This window comes from Dioscorea cayenensis, chromosome 19 (genome assembly GCF_009730915.1).
Source record: "Dioscorea cayenensis subsp. rotundata cultivar TDr96_F1 chromosome 19, TDr96_F1_v2_PseudoChromosome.rev07_lg8_w22 25.fasta, whole genome shotgun sequence".
NCBI lineage: Eukaryota > Viridiplantae > Streptophyta > Magnoliopsida > Dioscoreales > Dioscoreaceae > Dioscorea > Dioscorea cayenensis.
In genome coordinates this window covers 2816957-2832458 of record NC_052489.1, presented here as the reverse complement: position 1 = coordinate 2832458, position 15502 = coordinate 2816957, and the positions used below count along the sequence as shown (strand labels likewise).

The 15502-nt window shown below is 33.9% G+C and overlaps 1 protein-coding gene and 1 long non-coding RNA gene across 2 annotated transcripts; one reads left to right on the top strand and one right to left on the bottom strand.

Annotated features, from left to right (window-relative positions):
* The first annotated feature begins 853 nt into the window (after nucleotides 1–853).
* LOC120283323 (7-deoxyloganetin glucosyltransferase-like) lies at nucleotides 854–1750 on the top strand. The gene has a single exon (XM_039289973.1). The coding sequence runs from the start codon at nucleotides 896–898 to the stop codon at nucleotides 1748–1750; it is 855 nt and encodes a 284-aa protein (XP_039145907.1). The 5' UTR covers nucleotides 854–895.
* A 7087-nt stretch (nucleotides 1751–8837) lies between these two features.
* On the bottom strand, nucleotides 8838–12085 carry LOC120250611. The gene is made up of 3 exons (XR_005533047.1): nucleotides 12031–12085; nucleotides 11462–11534; nucleotides 8838–9033 (listed from the first exon to the last, which is right to left on the bottom strand). It is a non-coding gene; the product is annotated as an uncharacterized LOC120250611 (long non-coding RNA).
* Between the last annotated feature and the right edge of the window lie 3417 nt (nucleotides 12086–15502).

The following is a 15502-nucleotide window of genomic DNA, read 5'->3' as shown; positions in this document are numbered from 1 at the left end:
AAGGTTATTTTCAATAAAATTTCAACTATTCCTGTTTTATAAATTTATTATATATTAATAATTATCAATTTTAGTTATTAATTAAATATAATTATTATTGATTATTAATTAATTATACACAAATTAATATTATAAATAACTACTTATAATTATATTAATGGAATAATAATATTATATTTTTTATTACAATAATAAAAACAATAAAAAAAATAAACATATAATTAAAAAATAAAAAATAATATGGGACCCCAAATTTGGGGTTGCAATAGTGTGACCCCAAATTTGGGGTTGCACTATTGCAAAACCCAAATTTGGGGTGGGATTTGGGTGTGGGTTGGAGTACTCTACACCCAAATCCCACCCCAAATTTAGGATTTGGGTGTAAGGTTGGAGATGGTCTTACTCTACCATGCTTGAAACTTCTGGAGATCACTCTTCCCTCCATGGCTCTCATGACTTCTATATCCAAACCATTGAAGAAGATAAAGAAATGAAAAGGCCCTTCTCCCTTGCTTCATATGATAATAAGAACTTGATTGCTTTCCGATCACTCATGTTGAAGCTTAATGATCCATCCTCCGGCGTCCCCCCGGTCACTTGCATCATCTCCGATATCGTCTTTGCCTTCACCTATGAAGCTGCAGCTGAGTTTCACCTTCCTCATGTGACTTTCAGCTCTCTTGGTGCTTTTAGTTTCATGGGATTTCTCCATTTCAAACAACTCATTGAACAAGAACTTGCCCCTCTCAAAAGTAACCAAAGTTAGATGTTTAATTTTTCCTTCTTATATAAATATATATGCAAAACATGCATGATATATTTATATGAATATTTTGCAGGTGAAAGTGATGCTAGCAATGGATACCTAGACATTCCTATTGAGTGGATACCAGGAATGAAGAATATAAATCTAAGGGATCTACCAAGTATGATCAGAACAACTGATCCAAATGACATTCCTCTGAACTTCATGAACCATGCATTCCAGAAGGTTTTTCAGACCTCAGCCATCATCATCAACACATTCGACGAACTAGAAGGCAATGTTTTGAAAGCCATGGCGAAGATGCTTCCACCCATCTACACAGTAGGGCCATTATCCTTGATCTCTGACCATTGCTCAAGCTTCTGGAAAGAGGACATGAATTGTTTAGAATGGTTGGATGGGAAGCAACCAAACTCTGTCATTTATGTGAGCTTTGGAAGCTTTGCAGAGCTAACAAATGATCAACTGATAGAGTTTGCATGGGGATTGGTATACAGTGAGCATGACTTCTTGTGGATCATCAGACAAGGCCTTATTAAGGGTGATCAAGAGAGTGATGTTGTTCTCCCTGAAGAGATCTTGAGAGAGATCATGAATGAGAGAGGATTGATAACCAGTTGGTGTCGACAAGAGAAGGTGTTATCCCACCCATCAATAGCAGGGTTCTTAACACACAGTGGATGGAATTCAACAATGGAGAGCATAAGTGTAGGCCTGCCCATGTTATGCTGGCCTCATTATGGGGATCAAACAACGAATTGTCACTATGTTTGCAAAGAATGGGGGATTGGATTGGAGATTGAACATGATGTGAATAGAGAGAAGGTTGCATCTTTGATCAAGGAGTTGATGAGTGGAAAGAAGGGGAAGGAGATGAAAGAGAAGGCATTGGAGTGGAAGGAGTGCGCATTTAGAGCAGTTAGAGAAGGTGGTTCATCTTTCTTGAATGTGGATAAACTGGTTGAGGAGGTCCTACGAAAATAAGATGTTTTGTGAGATGGCGTGGTACTTAATATAATTAGGTGGATCGTTTGCTGCGGCGAGGAGTAATCAATTAACATGGCTTTTTTCTCGACATGAGCATGACCCAAATGAGATCCTAATGTTGTTGGCCCGCTAATTTTTAGTGGTTCTTGACTATTATGTGCTATTGTAAATTATTGATTTTATACTTTTAATCTTGTTGTGCTGTGTTTTTTAATGAATTTATAATTTATTCAATTTATCAAAAATAAATATTTTAACTAATATAAATTATTATGTGTTTTTTTTATTTCATTGACATTAAACTAACAAATAATTTATTTCAAAATTTTATTAGCTTGATTAATGATCAATATTAACTAAGAAATAAAATATTAATTAATAATTATATAATTTAATTAATAAAGTTTTTTCAAAAAAAAAATTATATACATTGTTATTCCATTTTGGAGGATAATTGTGGATATATAAGATATTACATACATATTGCTTGGAGTTACTTTTTGATAAATCCTTAGCTTATTGTGTATATTTCACCAACAATTAATTAATAAAAAAAAGTTAAAGAATATTTATTCCAAATATCTAAAATAAAGTTGATGAGTGTGCAATTGTTCATTATTTTATATCATTTTGTACACTCATTAGGTATGTATTAGAGTTATATTTTGAAATTCGATGTTAAACGTGGTGTGTTTTGCATTCTCAGAGTAATGCTTAAAGACGAGCTCGAGAGAGCCAAAAAAATATTCTAGAGTCAAAATGATGAAGAGGGAGCTCTCTCGGCATCAATCAAAGAAGGACAAGTCAAACAGATCTACTTACGGGCACCTTAAAGCTGTGCTTACGGCTGTAAGTATCTTCCAGAGAACCTTGCCGGTATGCTTATGCCCGTAAGGAGGAGCATAAAATTATTCAAAGGGACTTACGAGCAAGATTTATGCCCGTAAGCCTGACCATAATGAACATCAATAAGAGCGTACAAGCAGAGCTTACGCCTATAAGGGCAGTCACAAGAGGCGTGCAAAGAAGTTTACAGTCCAGTGTTTATGGTGGTAATCTGGATCGTAACACAAGACAAAATACCTTAAGGACGGGACTTACGGCCATAAGTAATCCTATAAGGCTTGCGACCCATCATCCCTAGCTCCTTACGGCCACATGCGTATGTCCGTAAGCAGCTGGTAAGCGTCACAGAGGCATCTTTTGTTCTATTTGAAGGAGAGGCTAAGAGGAAGAAAAGGGGCGAAACTCGAGGGCTTTGGAGGCAATTTTAGAGAGAGATTCAACTCATCTATCTTGGAGAAGAAGGATTGTAGCCATCAAGATTAGATTGGCTTCGATCATGGAAGGTCCTTGGGCATTCTCCGACAATCAATTTCCGGCATGATTGAGAAGGGGGTTTTCATGTCTACATTTATTCTTTTATGTCTTGTTGTTTAGATGCTTGTCCTCCATTAATGGAGGGTTAATTTTGTAGATGTTCGGGCATAGTTGAACTCTAGGGTTTTATTATATTTGACATTAGTTGTGGATCTTATTGATTTAATTGTTTCTTAATTACACACCATGTTTTTTTAATCCAATTGCGTGGTTTGTATGGCTTAATTGCTGATGAGTGTACAATATTCATATATTTTATATCACTTTGTATACTCATTTGGGATGAATTAGAGTCATATTGTGGAATTCGATGCTATGTATAGTGTGTTTTACATTCTCAGGCTTAGGACAACAGTTTAAGATGAGAGATAGCCAAAAGAAGCATTTCATACCTCAAACAATAAAGTTAGAGCTCTCTCGGCATCATTTGAATAAGGACAAGACATAACTGGGTATTTTATGGGTAACTTACGACCGTAAGTAGATTCCAGAGAACCTTGGTGGCATGCTTATACCCGTAAGGGGGGACTCAGAGTCAAATTAGAGAACCTTATGAGTAAGGCTTACGCCCGTAAGGACAATCCAGAGGGGTTTATGACCACAACATACGCTCGTAAGGGCAGTCGCAAGAATCAATACAGTGAAGTTTACGGTTCAGTGCTTAAGGCCGTAAGTTGGACAGTAACACAAACAGAAGACCTTACGGACTTGATTTACAGCCGTAAGTGGTCCCGTAAGGCTCGCGAGTATCTTCTCAAGCTCCCTTATAGCTACGTCCTTACACTCGTAAGCAACTCGTAAGCAGTCGGGTATAAACAGAACTGATGAGGATTTTTAGGGCATTCTTGATTTTTCTTTATAGCAATTCTTAGAGGCAGAGTTAGGGAAGCAAGGAGATGATTTCCAGCACTTAAAGGGTGATTTGATGGGAGATTTAGATCCGCATTCAAGGGGATTGGAGGTCGTAGCCGTCAAACTTACCTTGGCAGCGTGCGTTGAAGCTTCCTTAGGGCTTCCCCGGCAATTCTTCATTAGTACGATTGAGAAGAAGGTTTTCATGAATTTCATGTTTCCTCCTATTATTTGTATCTTGGATGCTTGCCCTCCAGTAATGAAGGGCTAATTTGTAGAAGTTTGGGTATAGTTAAACTCTAGGGTTTATACTTTTAACATTAGTTGTTAGATCTTTGATGCTTTAATTGTTTTCCTAATTGCAATCATTTCTATTTGAGTCTAATTGTATGATTAAATGCTTGGTTGTTAAAGAGACGAAAGCCCTAGCTATCATATTTGGTATTGCTACGTAATGAGAAGAAACTCCCACCTGGCATTAACTTGCAGCAATTTGAGAGTACACCTCTGGTTAGGATACTTTGGAGACTTTGTCTCCAGCAATCCTTCATAGTAGGTTAGTGATAATCTCTGTACTCTTTGCAATCATGTGAAGTGGATTTTAGGAGAAATCGCATTTTCGCTCTATATTTGGATTATAGGTAATCTCTCTCTTTGGGGGAGATTATCTATTTAAGAGATTGCCATTAGCCCACAACAAGGTTTCATAGAGTGTTAATGCGATTGTGTGGATGTATGTATCAACTCTACACCTATTCAGTTACTCTTCTCCTGAGAAATCAGGGTTTAGTATAATTCTCGAAACCTTTTGGTTCAAATACGATTACATGTTTAAACAACCTTTATCCTGTAGTTTATAACCCTAGAGGGATGTAATGCTTGGACATTTCTTTCTTCCTTGACTTCTCTCCTATTATTTTTCGTATTTTCTTATATTTGCTTGCTTTTGTTTACACACACAACATTTGATCATTTAGGCTATTTTTCAAGTTTAGAATTATTACTAGTATTCAATTTCTTCACTATAGACCGACACTTTGCACTTAGTACACTTTATTACGCGATCGGCACGTATACTTGTATCCCTATCAATTGCTAACAAGGCAAAAGCCCTAGTTCTCATGTATGATGTGATTTGCGACAAGTAGAAATACCTACCTAGCATAGACATGCCGTGATTGGAGGAGATTGTGCGTAAGCCTAGCAATGGGGTACTTTGGAGTCAAGAGTTCTCCTCCCTCAATCCTCCCGAGTGGGTTAACAAGTGATTTCCATGCTCTTTGCAATCGTACGGAATAGATTTTAGGAGAAATTGCATTTATATTCTATGTGAGATTAAGGATAATCTCTTTATAAGAATGATTATCTATTTCAGAAATTCTTATTAATCCACATTGAGATTTCATAGAGTACAATGCGACTGTGGGGTGTCTTTATCAACATTGTACTAAATCAGTTATTAATCACCCTTGAAAGAAGAGTTTAGTATATTTTAAAATTTCTCTCGGTTTAAATAGGATTACCTACTTATACAACCTTTGTCCTGAACTTAACAAACCCTAGAGAGATAATATACCAGGGCATCTCTTCTCCCCTTGATCTCTTCACTTCTTTTCTTTTGCTTTTTAGTATTGTTCACACAGATCATTACTTTCATTTAGGCTAATTTTCAGGATTGGAATTAGTACTATTATTCTCAATCTTCCCCGTGGATTGATATCCTGTCTTTGTGCACACTTTACTACTTGATTGGCACAGACGCTTGCGTCCCTGTCAAAAGTAAATTGCATGGTATATATAAGAAATATATGCAAAATTATGCATTAGAATCAATAAAACTAACATGATTAGAAAGGTCATATATGAAACTGGTAACTCACTACAAAGTCCACAAAGAGGCAAGGTTAAAAATCTTGCTTCAGAAGTCTGTTCACTAGTAATATTCATGCTTTATTTGTTATTGGCCTAGTACCTTAAAATACTATTTATTTGTTGTATACACATGAATGGAGGGGATTTATGAGTAAGCCTAGAGATAGGATAGCTTAGAGTCAAGAGTTCTCCCACAAATCCTCCTGAGTAAATTGGCAAGAAATTCCGTACTCTTTGCAATCATTGGGAATAGATTTAGAGAGAGATCTCATTTTTACTTGGTATGGGATTATGGAGGATCACTTCGAGAGAAGGGTTGTCTACACTTTAAATTCTTGTTAATTCTTGTTAAGATTTCATAGAATATAATACGAACATGGGGTTGTCTGTATCAACACCGTACCAGATCAGTTACTATTTACCTTTAGAAAAAGGATAGTGTAGTTTAGGGTTTTTCTTGGTTCAAATAGGATTGCTAACTTACAACCTTTGTTCTGGACTTACAAATCCTTAGAGAGAGTCTATGTCCAAGCACCCCGTCCTCCTTGTTTTCACATCACGCAAGTGTATATGCCGATCGTGTAATAAAGTGTGCGTAAAGCAAAGTGTCGGTCCACTGGGAAAGAAATAAATAATTATAATGACTCTATACTCAAAAAATAGTCTAAAAGATTATGTGATGTGTGTGAGAATAAAAGCAAGTGAAAGCAAGAAAATACGGGGGGAAATAAGCTAAGGGATAAATCAAGGAAAAAAGTGATGTCTGGATGTATCATACCTCTAGGGTTATGAAATACAGGGTAATGGTTGTCTAAACATGCAATTCTATTTGATCTGCAAGGTTTCTAGAAATATACAAAACCCCGATTTCTAGGTAAAGTGTAACTGAATAGGTGTAGAGCTGATACAAACATCCACACAATCGCATTAACACTCTATGAAACTTTGTTGTGGACTAATGACAATCGCATTAACTGAATAGGTGTAATCTTTCTCTTTGGGGTAATCTCCCCAAAGAGAAAGATTACCCCTAATCCGAATATGGAGTTGAAATACGATTTCTCCTAAAATCAGCTTCACATGATTTCAAAGAGCACGGAAATCAACATCAATCCACTTGGAAGGATTATGGGAGACAAAGTCTCCTAGATACCCGAACCAGAAGTGTACCCACTATCCTCTTGAATTGCGGTAAGTCTATGCTAGGTGGGAATTTCTTCTTGGAACATAGCAATAACCAGTATATTTGCAAGAGCTTTCGCCTTGTTAGCAACCAAGCATTCATTCATACAATTAGACTCAAATAGAAATGATTGCAACTAAAAAATCAATTAAGCATCAAAGATCCACCAACCAAAGTCAAAGAAATAAACCCTAGAGTTCAACTATCCCAACATCTACAAATTAGCAATCCATTAATAGAGGGCAAGCATTCAAGATACAAATAATGGAGGAAAATATAAGAGTTATGAAAACCACCTTCTCAATCGTGCTGATGAAGAATCACCAGTGAAGCCCTTAGGTAAACTTGCATACACAATGCCAAGATGAGCTTGACGGCTACGATCTTCAATTAATCCCCTTGAATAGAGTCGAATTCCCCTTGAAATTGCTCCCTAGGTGCTAGAGATTCATCCTTTATCTTCCTCAACCTTATCTCCAAGAATCATCCCCAAAAAATAGAAGAATAGAAGAATAGAATAGAAGATGCCCTAAAGATACTCATAAGTTCTATTTATACCCGACTGTTTACGGGCTGCTTAGTTCTAACAACAACTATGTCCATGGGACACCATAGTTGTGGCCTTTTTACTTCATCACCTTTTGATTCTTCTTGGTTTCCATCAATGAAGAGATCACTGTAAAACATTATCTAAAGACTTTTGATTCCTCTTTTAAACCCTATAATATTCATGGGCTTAAAGTGAACCTATAAGATTTTCCATCTTTATCTTTTTCATGCGTCTCCACTCTTCAATGATTATTATAGATAATTAAACTTGCAATGTAAAGATCATAACACTTTCTCCATATCTAAATATTATTAAGTGTAATATTGCCATTTCTTCTTGATTGATACATAATGTTTGACACACTCTTGGAATAACTTGATATAATTTTGGATTCTTTTATTTCAAAGCTTCAAACATACCTTTAAGATTTGAAGGGGAACCTTATTTATTTCTTCATTTCCTATATATGCATTATATGATGTCTATCCCATGCTTCCTTAAAGTTAGTGGCATACACAATCTTCTTAGAAGTGGCCTCTTCTGAACCTTAGTAAAAGAAAAAAGTGTTTTTTTTCTTTGTTTTTGAACTCCGTAAGCATCATTCTTTGGTATATAACAAGGATTCAATTACCCTAAGACTAGTTTCTCACGACCTTTACTAATAACTTCCCAAACTTATTGGCATGCAAGAAATGTTTTTATTTGCATAATATAATTTTTCATATATAATTGAGAATATAATAACAAATGAGAAGCATACAAGTGGTCAACTCTAAAATATCTTTCTAAACACTGATACCACTTTATTATAATTAAAATATGAACACAAACACATAAATATTGGACAACAGTAAAATATTATATGAATAGTACTTGATATCCTATCATTGACATTGTACTATTCAATTTAGAACAACATCATTAAGCTCAACAAAAATATTACTTCTTATGTGTGTCAAGTGATCTAATATCTCCAATCTAGCTAGTCATCAAGTTCATTCCATTCAAAGAGTTAGATATCCCTAACATTAACTAACTATGTAGAATATACTAACTTAAGTGAAAGAGACACTTTGAGGAGATGTGTCTCTTTGAAGCATCTACTAATATATAAGTGTCACGTCCCGACCCGCGGGCCCGCCACGTGACAACCGCCGCAACGATCCCGAGGAGGGACACACACCACTCAACCCTCGAGTCATCGCAAGGCTCACAAACTCCTACTAAACAACACCACAATAATAAAGGTACCAAAAGCAAAACTTTCACTCGAAGAATCAACAGTAAAGTGAAAGATATACAAATCACAGTTACAGAGTTAAGAACACCAGTGGATCCACTGCAATCATACAATGCAATCTGATTAACAGTAAATAAACAACCTGACTTGGAATGCAAACTGCTAACACTTCGCCTCGCTATGACGACCCAAACCACTAAAACCTGGAAGGGATGAGGGGGTGAGTAACCATAGTCACTCAGTGAATGGGTTAGCACAAATCTAACAGAATATCAAAACAAATCGATGAAATTCCAATAAACACATTCTACAATAACATAAATGAACTGGAACGTTCACATTTGCAACTATAATGAAAATACGGGGATATGAAACCTTGGTATTTAGAAACCAAAACATAAATTCTCACGAGTATAGACAAAAACATCAACATGTATAAAAACAAATGCTTGGATATAATTTCCCAAAATGAGTAGAAAAAACCAACTTAAATAAATAAAAATCCTCGATAATCACAAATCCTCAATTACGCATGATACATGTTCGAAAAAGCATTAAGATATCAAACATGCTATGTGAAAGATCACACTTGAATATACTAATTGCAAGAAAAATAGAATTTTTTTCCTCAAATATTGAAATTTCATCTCGATCAAATAAACAATGGCCTAAAAACACTCTCTCTAACTTTAGCCGTCGCGACTAAGTTGAGAGCCGTCAAAGGTCTTCGCACCCTTGACGTTGGCCCACCTGTCCCGTGTGGTGACCCTGGGATCCCGATGTATCATCCAATCGTGGGCTCTACACTCCCACCGATCCGGACAAATCAACACCCGAGTCCACAACGCCACCTCTAAAGGCTGGGCCCGTTGGGACCCACTCTGCGATAGTCGGGGCCTTAGCCCGCCGTCACCATCCAAAACCAACATATAGTCGTAGCAATAATACAATCTGAATCACTCATGTCACGAGGGTCCTTATCCGGGACAAGCATTCACATATCGGGAATAAACATTATTTCCACAAATCCAAAGCCAAAAGCATAGCAATGCATGTAAACTTTCAAAAAGTATTCCAATCCCGATGTGCTAATACATTCAAAAAAACATTTCGTCCAAATGTCAAGAATAACACAATAATATGCGAAGCTCAAGCATTGCTTTAGACAATAAAACCGACCAATATTAAACGCATTATAATATCCACAATCTAGAAGAACATGCCATTCGTAAATAAAAAAACCCTTTTTGTTTTCATAACCATAAATATCAAAAAGCATGCTTATACAAGTGAAAGGTTTTTACAAACCATTTCTAAAAAGTTGATGCCAACGATGTAGAAAAAGAAACATTAAGTTTTGAAATACAATAAAAGTCATCAAAACAAGCATAGCTTTTGTTCTAGTTAAACCTCAAGTTAGTTAGGATCATTCTAGCTTTCTCTTTCTTGACTCACTAAGTTTTTCCTCCAAATACAAGATTAATCCCCAAGGTCTAGTCTATCACAACCTCTAAATACTTTTACAAGTCATGAAAAATATGTTCATCTCATCACATATATTTACACCTTCCAATATACATTGATTAAATCCTACTTTTACACATCATCGGTATTTACTTTCACAAGCCTTTACTATTCGAGCCTCTCTTATACTCAACAATGTTTTAGATCCTTATCATAGTGCCATTACCTCAACATTAATATTTACTTCATCTATAATAATTTCATTGTCAAAAATACTCACAAGTGGACTATCTCCTCTAAGGATGTATTAAATCAAACTATTATTAAAAAAATTCACGTAAATATTCAGTCTTTTGCAATTCAACACTTGTCACATATATAGCTCAAGCTATTCATCATCAACCTTCTAAATAAATTCCATTTAGAATAATAATCATAATCATTGGCATCCACCCGATATATATATATATATATATATATATATATATATATATATATATATATACATATGTATATCCCGATATGATCAAACTACAATTAAGCACCCTACACTATGTTCACAAGAACAAACCTCATCAATTTGTGAGAATCCTACAACAGAAGTGTAATTATGTCACTCATGGTTCTCAAACATTACAAAAAATATATTAGCATAAATCTCACTGACTAGCCAAAATCATATATAAGGTTCCACAAGTTATTCCAATTCCAATATACTAGTGTAGTCATATACCTTAGCATTCAAGACTTCATCAGGTTCCATGTACCATGTTTATCACATCATGCCTCAAAACTTCAGAAATTATGCATCATTAGGGAGATTAAATCATCCATTGAACATACATAATCAATTTTACTTATAACCCATAAGCTCCATGAACTTGTTGTAATAATCAGCAATTTTCATTCATCCACCAAGCATGTATATCCTCAAGTTCAATCTCAACTAACGCAAGTACAACATTAACAAGCTTTCTCATGATTTTTCAGAGAGTAAACCACAAGTCATTTTAAATAAACCATAGTCTCTAGTGGTCATCTACACTTTATTTTCTCCTATAGCTAGTGATTTGAAAACATGATAAAGCCATGGAAATCATTTCAGAAAAACAAATAAAGTATTTCCGATACTCAATTAGAATTGTGCACTCAACATAACCCACTCACAGAACATGTTGCCTCGCGTGGAGACGCGCACACTGATTGGCAGTTTCCTTTCCCTTGGAGGATGCTTCGTCACCTAGATACAAGCAGGGAATCCAAATTCTAATGAACATAATAATGATAATCACAAGAAAATGTATAAAAATACAATTATACATGTCTAATACAAAACATTAGGGTTTTTAGGGCAAAAACATCGTCATTTTGGATCCAAACGATCTCAGAATGGAGTAAAACTAGTTCCAATGAGTTCAGGGTAAGAAGAGCTTCAATGTGAACCAAAGAAATACCAGAAAAAGACTCAAAAATTTTTCGGTGCTACGAGTAACTTCGGGATTGCTACAGATGAAACCCGAACCTTATACTATGGTTTTTCTCCCAATTTACAACTCTAAATCAAAAAAATTTTTCTTCTACAACATTCTCATACATGCATTATAAATCATTGGCTTCAATTTAAGCCTATGAATCATCATATCCATGAAGAAATCAAAGTTTTTTTATACAATTCTAAAAAACAAGGAAATACGGAAGAAATACAAAAACAAAAAAACATTGAATCTTAGGCTTACCGGATTCGGGAGTGAGAGAGGAATAAGTTTGGTATTTAAGTTTGCCGGAAATTCTCGCCGGAAAATTTTTCTTCTAGGGTTAAGGATCGGCCGAACAAAGAAGCAAGGAGAAGGAAAAATGAAGAAGAAGGTTCCAGGTGGTTTGTTTCACTCATTCATTTTCTTTTTAATATATATAGGAAATGACCTAATTTCCCTCCTAATAGAAAATAATAGAGAATGGATCCAAATGACGGAATTGCCCCCGGATTTTGGCAGGATTTTCACACATATCCTACTATGCAATCCAGTAAAAATCTACTAATGCAAAATGACTATTTTACCCTAATGTATTCACAAAAATAAGAGAAGATCGTAGGTCCAAATTTGGACCGGGTACAACAATAAGTGTGTTAATTTACATCTAGAGAAGTGTTTAAGAATCTATAGAAGTGTTTAAGAGTTGGTGTTCAATTACCTTTGAAACACTATGAATGCCATATATGTATAGTAAATTAAATTTCTAGTATATGGTGTGATCATAATAATGCAAGGAAAATTAGTTTGATACCCTACTTGGTTTCAAACCATTGTATCGTAGCTAAGTTTTAAGAAAAATTATATAAAAAAAATGCAAAGAAAATGTTCCATTTCAGCAATCGAATTTACTAATATCTATAAGTTCTCATGTTGGCAAAAGAAAAGTATAAACAATAATCCTAAGAGATTAAAGATGGTTGTCTCCTCATATTCCAAGACTTATAATGTTTCCCTTGGATGATAGCCCATTTGCCAAGCTTGGCATTTACTGGAAACTCATTTTTGATAGCCACTAGTATTTGTTGAAGGCATAAAGATCTATGATCAATAAACTTTCATTGATCATAAGCACAAAATTATGATATCTAACCTATAATCATGTGTTAACAATTTTTATCTCCAGTTCTTGAATCTTGAATCCATTGTACATATTTGATACAAATGAATGGGTTCGAGTTTCTAGTAAAATAAAGAATATTATGGAGGTTGATCTTGATTAATCCAATATTAACTTGCATGACTATATAGTTCCTAGAAGGTAACAATGATAGCTAAACTAGTGTCTAATGTTTTATGCCATCTATCAATTTTCATTAGATATTTTGAGGCTCATTAGATGCAGTTTGGACCCTACTAGCTAGGCCTGATGTATTTAAATGCTTTGGAGTTGTTTTTATTGATCATAACATACAATGACGATTCACTAGCATGCATTGATCAATCCAAATGTTTGGAGTTTGATACTATAGGAGATATATATTTATGTATGCTAACAAGTTGTTAAGTATTAGAGTCTTACCAAGACATTACCCTGAATTGGAAAATCTCAACATAATAAAAAATGATTTAAAACAAACTAATTGATTCATCGATTCCTATGAAATTAAAATCACACTTTAAACTCCACTAATAACAAATATGGTTTGTTTTTAGGCTCCACTTTATATATACTCCAGCATTTTACACAGAAGAAGATAGCTATGCAACTAATAAGTTACCTTGAATTAGAAAACTCACTATTATAATAGATGATCAGAAATGTATTGAAGAATATATTTATCCTTTTGGTAATCAACCTTTAATTGTTATTATATTTTGGGCTTCACAAATAACAAACATAACATGTTTGAAAGACTATCTCAAGAATGCTTTCTTCATTATTTTTAGTGGGTTCATAATACCCTTTATTAAGTACCTCTCATATTTCGTGGGAACAAAACAATGATTTCATTCGAATTGTCTAACTAGTTTTCATAATTCTTTTCTACCAACTTGGAAATGAGATAGAACCCTGTCTAACACCTCTCCCACTAACTTTCTATATAACTAAACTCTGATACCATGTGATAGGGACAAATTGTGAGTCAACTATAGAACGCAAGTGTAAGTGCCGATCGAGTAATATAGTATTTTAAGAAGCAGGGTATCGGTCCACAGAGAACTAATAGATTCCTTGTAGGGTTTGTTATGTGAAACAAATAGTGTTATATGAAACAAATTGGAAACAAGAATCGGAAGCGTCAAAGAAAATTCAGCTAAACAAGCATAGAGAGGTCCGTGCATAGATTCCTTGTAGGGTTTGTTAGTCCAGGCACTACAACAAAAAAGGATTTTTATAACATTTGTCACATATCGTAAAGTAGCCAAAAACCATTGAAATATCTCTATACCGACTTTTATAACAAATGTCAATTATATGTTACAATTTCCACGGTTGTTATACTTTGTTATAACATTTTTAAGAAACTTCGGTAACTATATATTTCAACATTTATTGTGATATTTTCCCAAAATTCGTTAGCAATCTCAATATGGATTTTATTCCAACATTTGTATATGGCTTGAGTAAGACTTTTTTTCTTTATATTTTGTAGAACATTTGTAGATGTCGCCACAAGTTTATATCGTATTGATTTTGAAATATTACAACATTTATAATTGTTGTTATAGAGATTATATAATAAGATTTGTTAAACGCTCTTAAATTACTTATATCGACCTTTTATAAACATTTGTTTAACAAAATAACAATTATGAATCCCAATTTAAGTCAATATTTGAAAATGTTGGTAAAACATATTCATCATATCTAATTTTGAAATTAAATATCATTTATAAATATTGGTATAAGAATTATTTAGTAACATTTGTTAAATGTCTCCTAAAAGTCTTACATCGGCATTTCATAATTGTTGTTTTAACCATATAGCATTTGTAGATAACAACGAAATGCAACATTCGTAAGTGTTGGAAATATATTGTATAATTTTTCACAATAATAATTCAAATTTTATTTATATATAATTTAATAGTTAAATGTGAGATAAAATTTTAGTTAAATGCATATTTTCCTTAAGCACTGGCCATCACTTGGGCTAGCTAAAATTATAATTTTCACCATATTTAGTATTATTTTTTAAAATAATACTCTAATACATGTCAAATAAGTGTACAAAATAATACTAAATTATGCACAAATATACACTTATTGCCATGTTGAAAAATAAGTATGGCATAAAACTAACTTTTAGTGAAATGGAAGTTAAAGGAGACCTAATTTATCATATCCTTATTTTTTTTATTTTAATGTATTATTATTTTATATTGCAATTAAAGCCTTTTTGGTATTGTATGGGGCAAACTAGGACTTCTAAGTAGCATGTAATTTTTTTGCGTCAATGAAAAAATCTAAAAATATCATTAAAAAAAATACAAGCTAATTCTTTATGATATTTATAAATAAATTTATTTATTTATAAACGTAGATGCTATAGCAATATTTAGTGTTCAATATGCATAGCACAAATAAAAATACTATAATTGTTGTAGAACTTACAAAATTCAATAAAAAAATATTTCTCTAATATTATTTAACACATGCAAAACCAAATTGCTTTATAGTTTATACAAGCATAATACAAGCAAACTGATATGTTTAAGGGGCTATTTAGTT

Coding starts and splice junctions, on each gene's coding strand:
- LOC120283323 (XM_039289973.1), top strand. CDS start 896: ATGAAGAATATAAATCTAAGGGATCTACCAAGTATGATCAGAACAACT.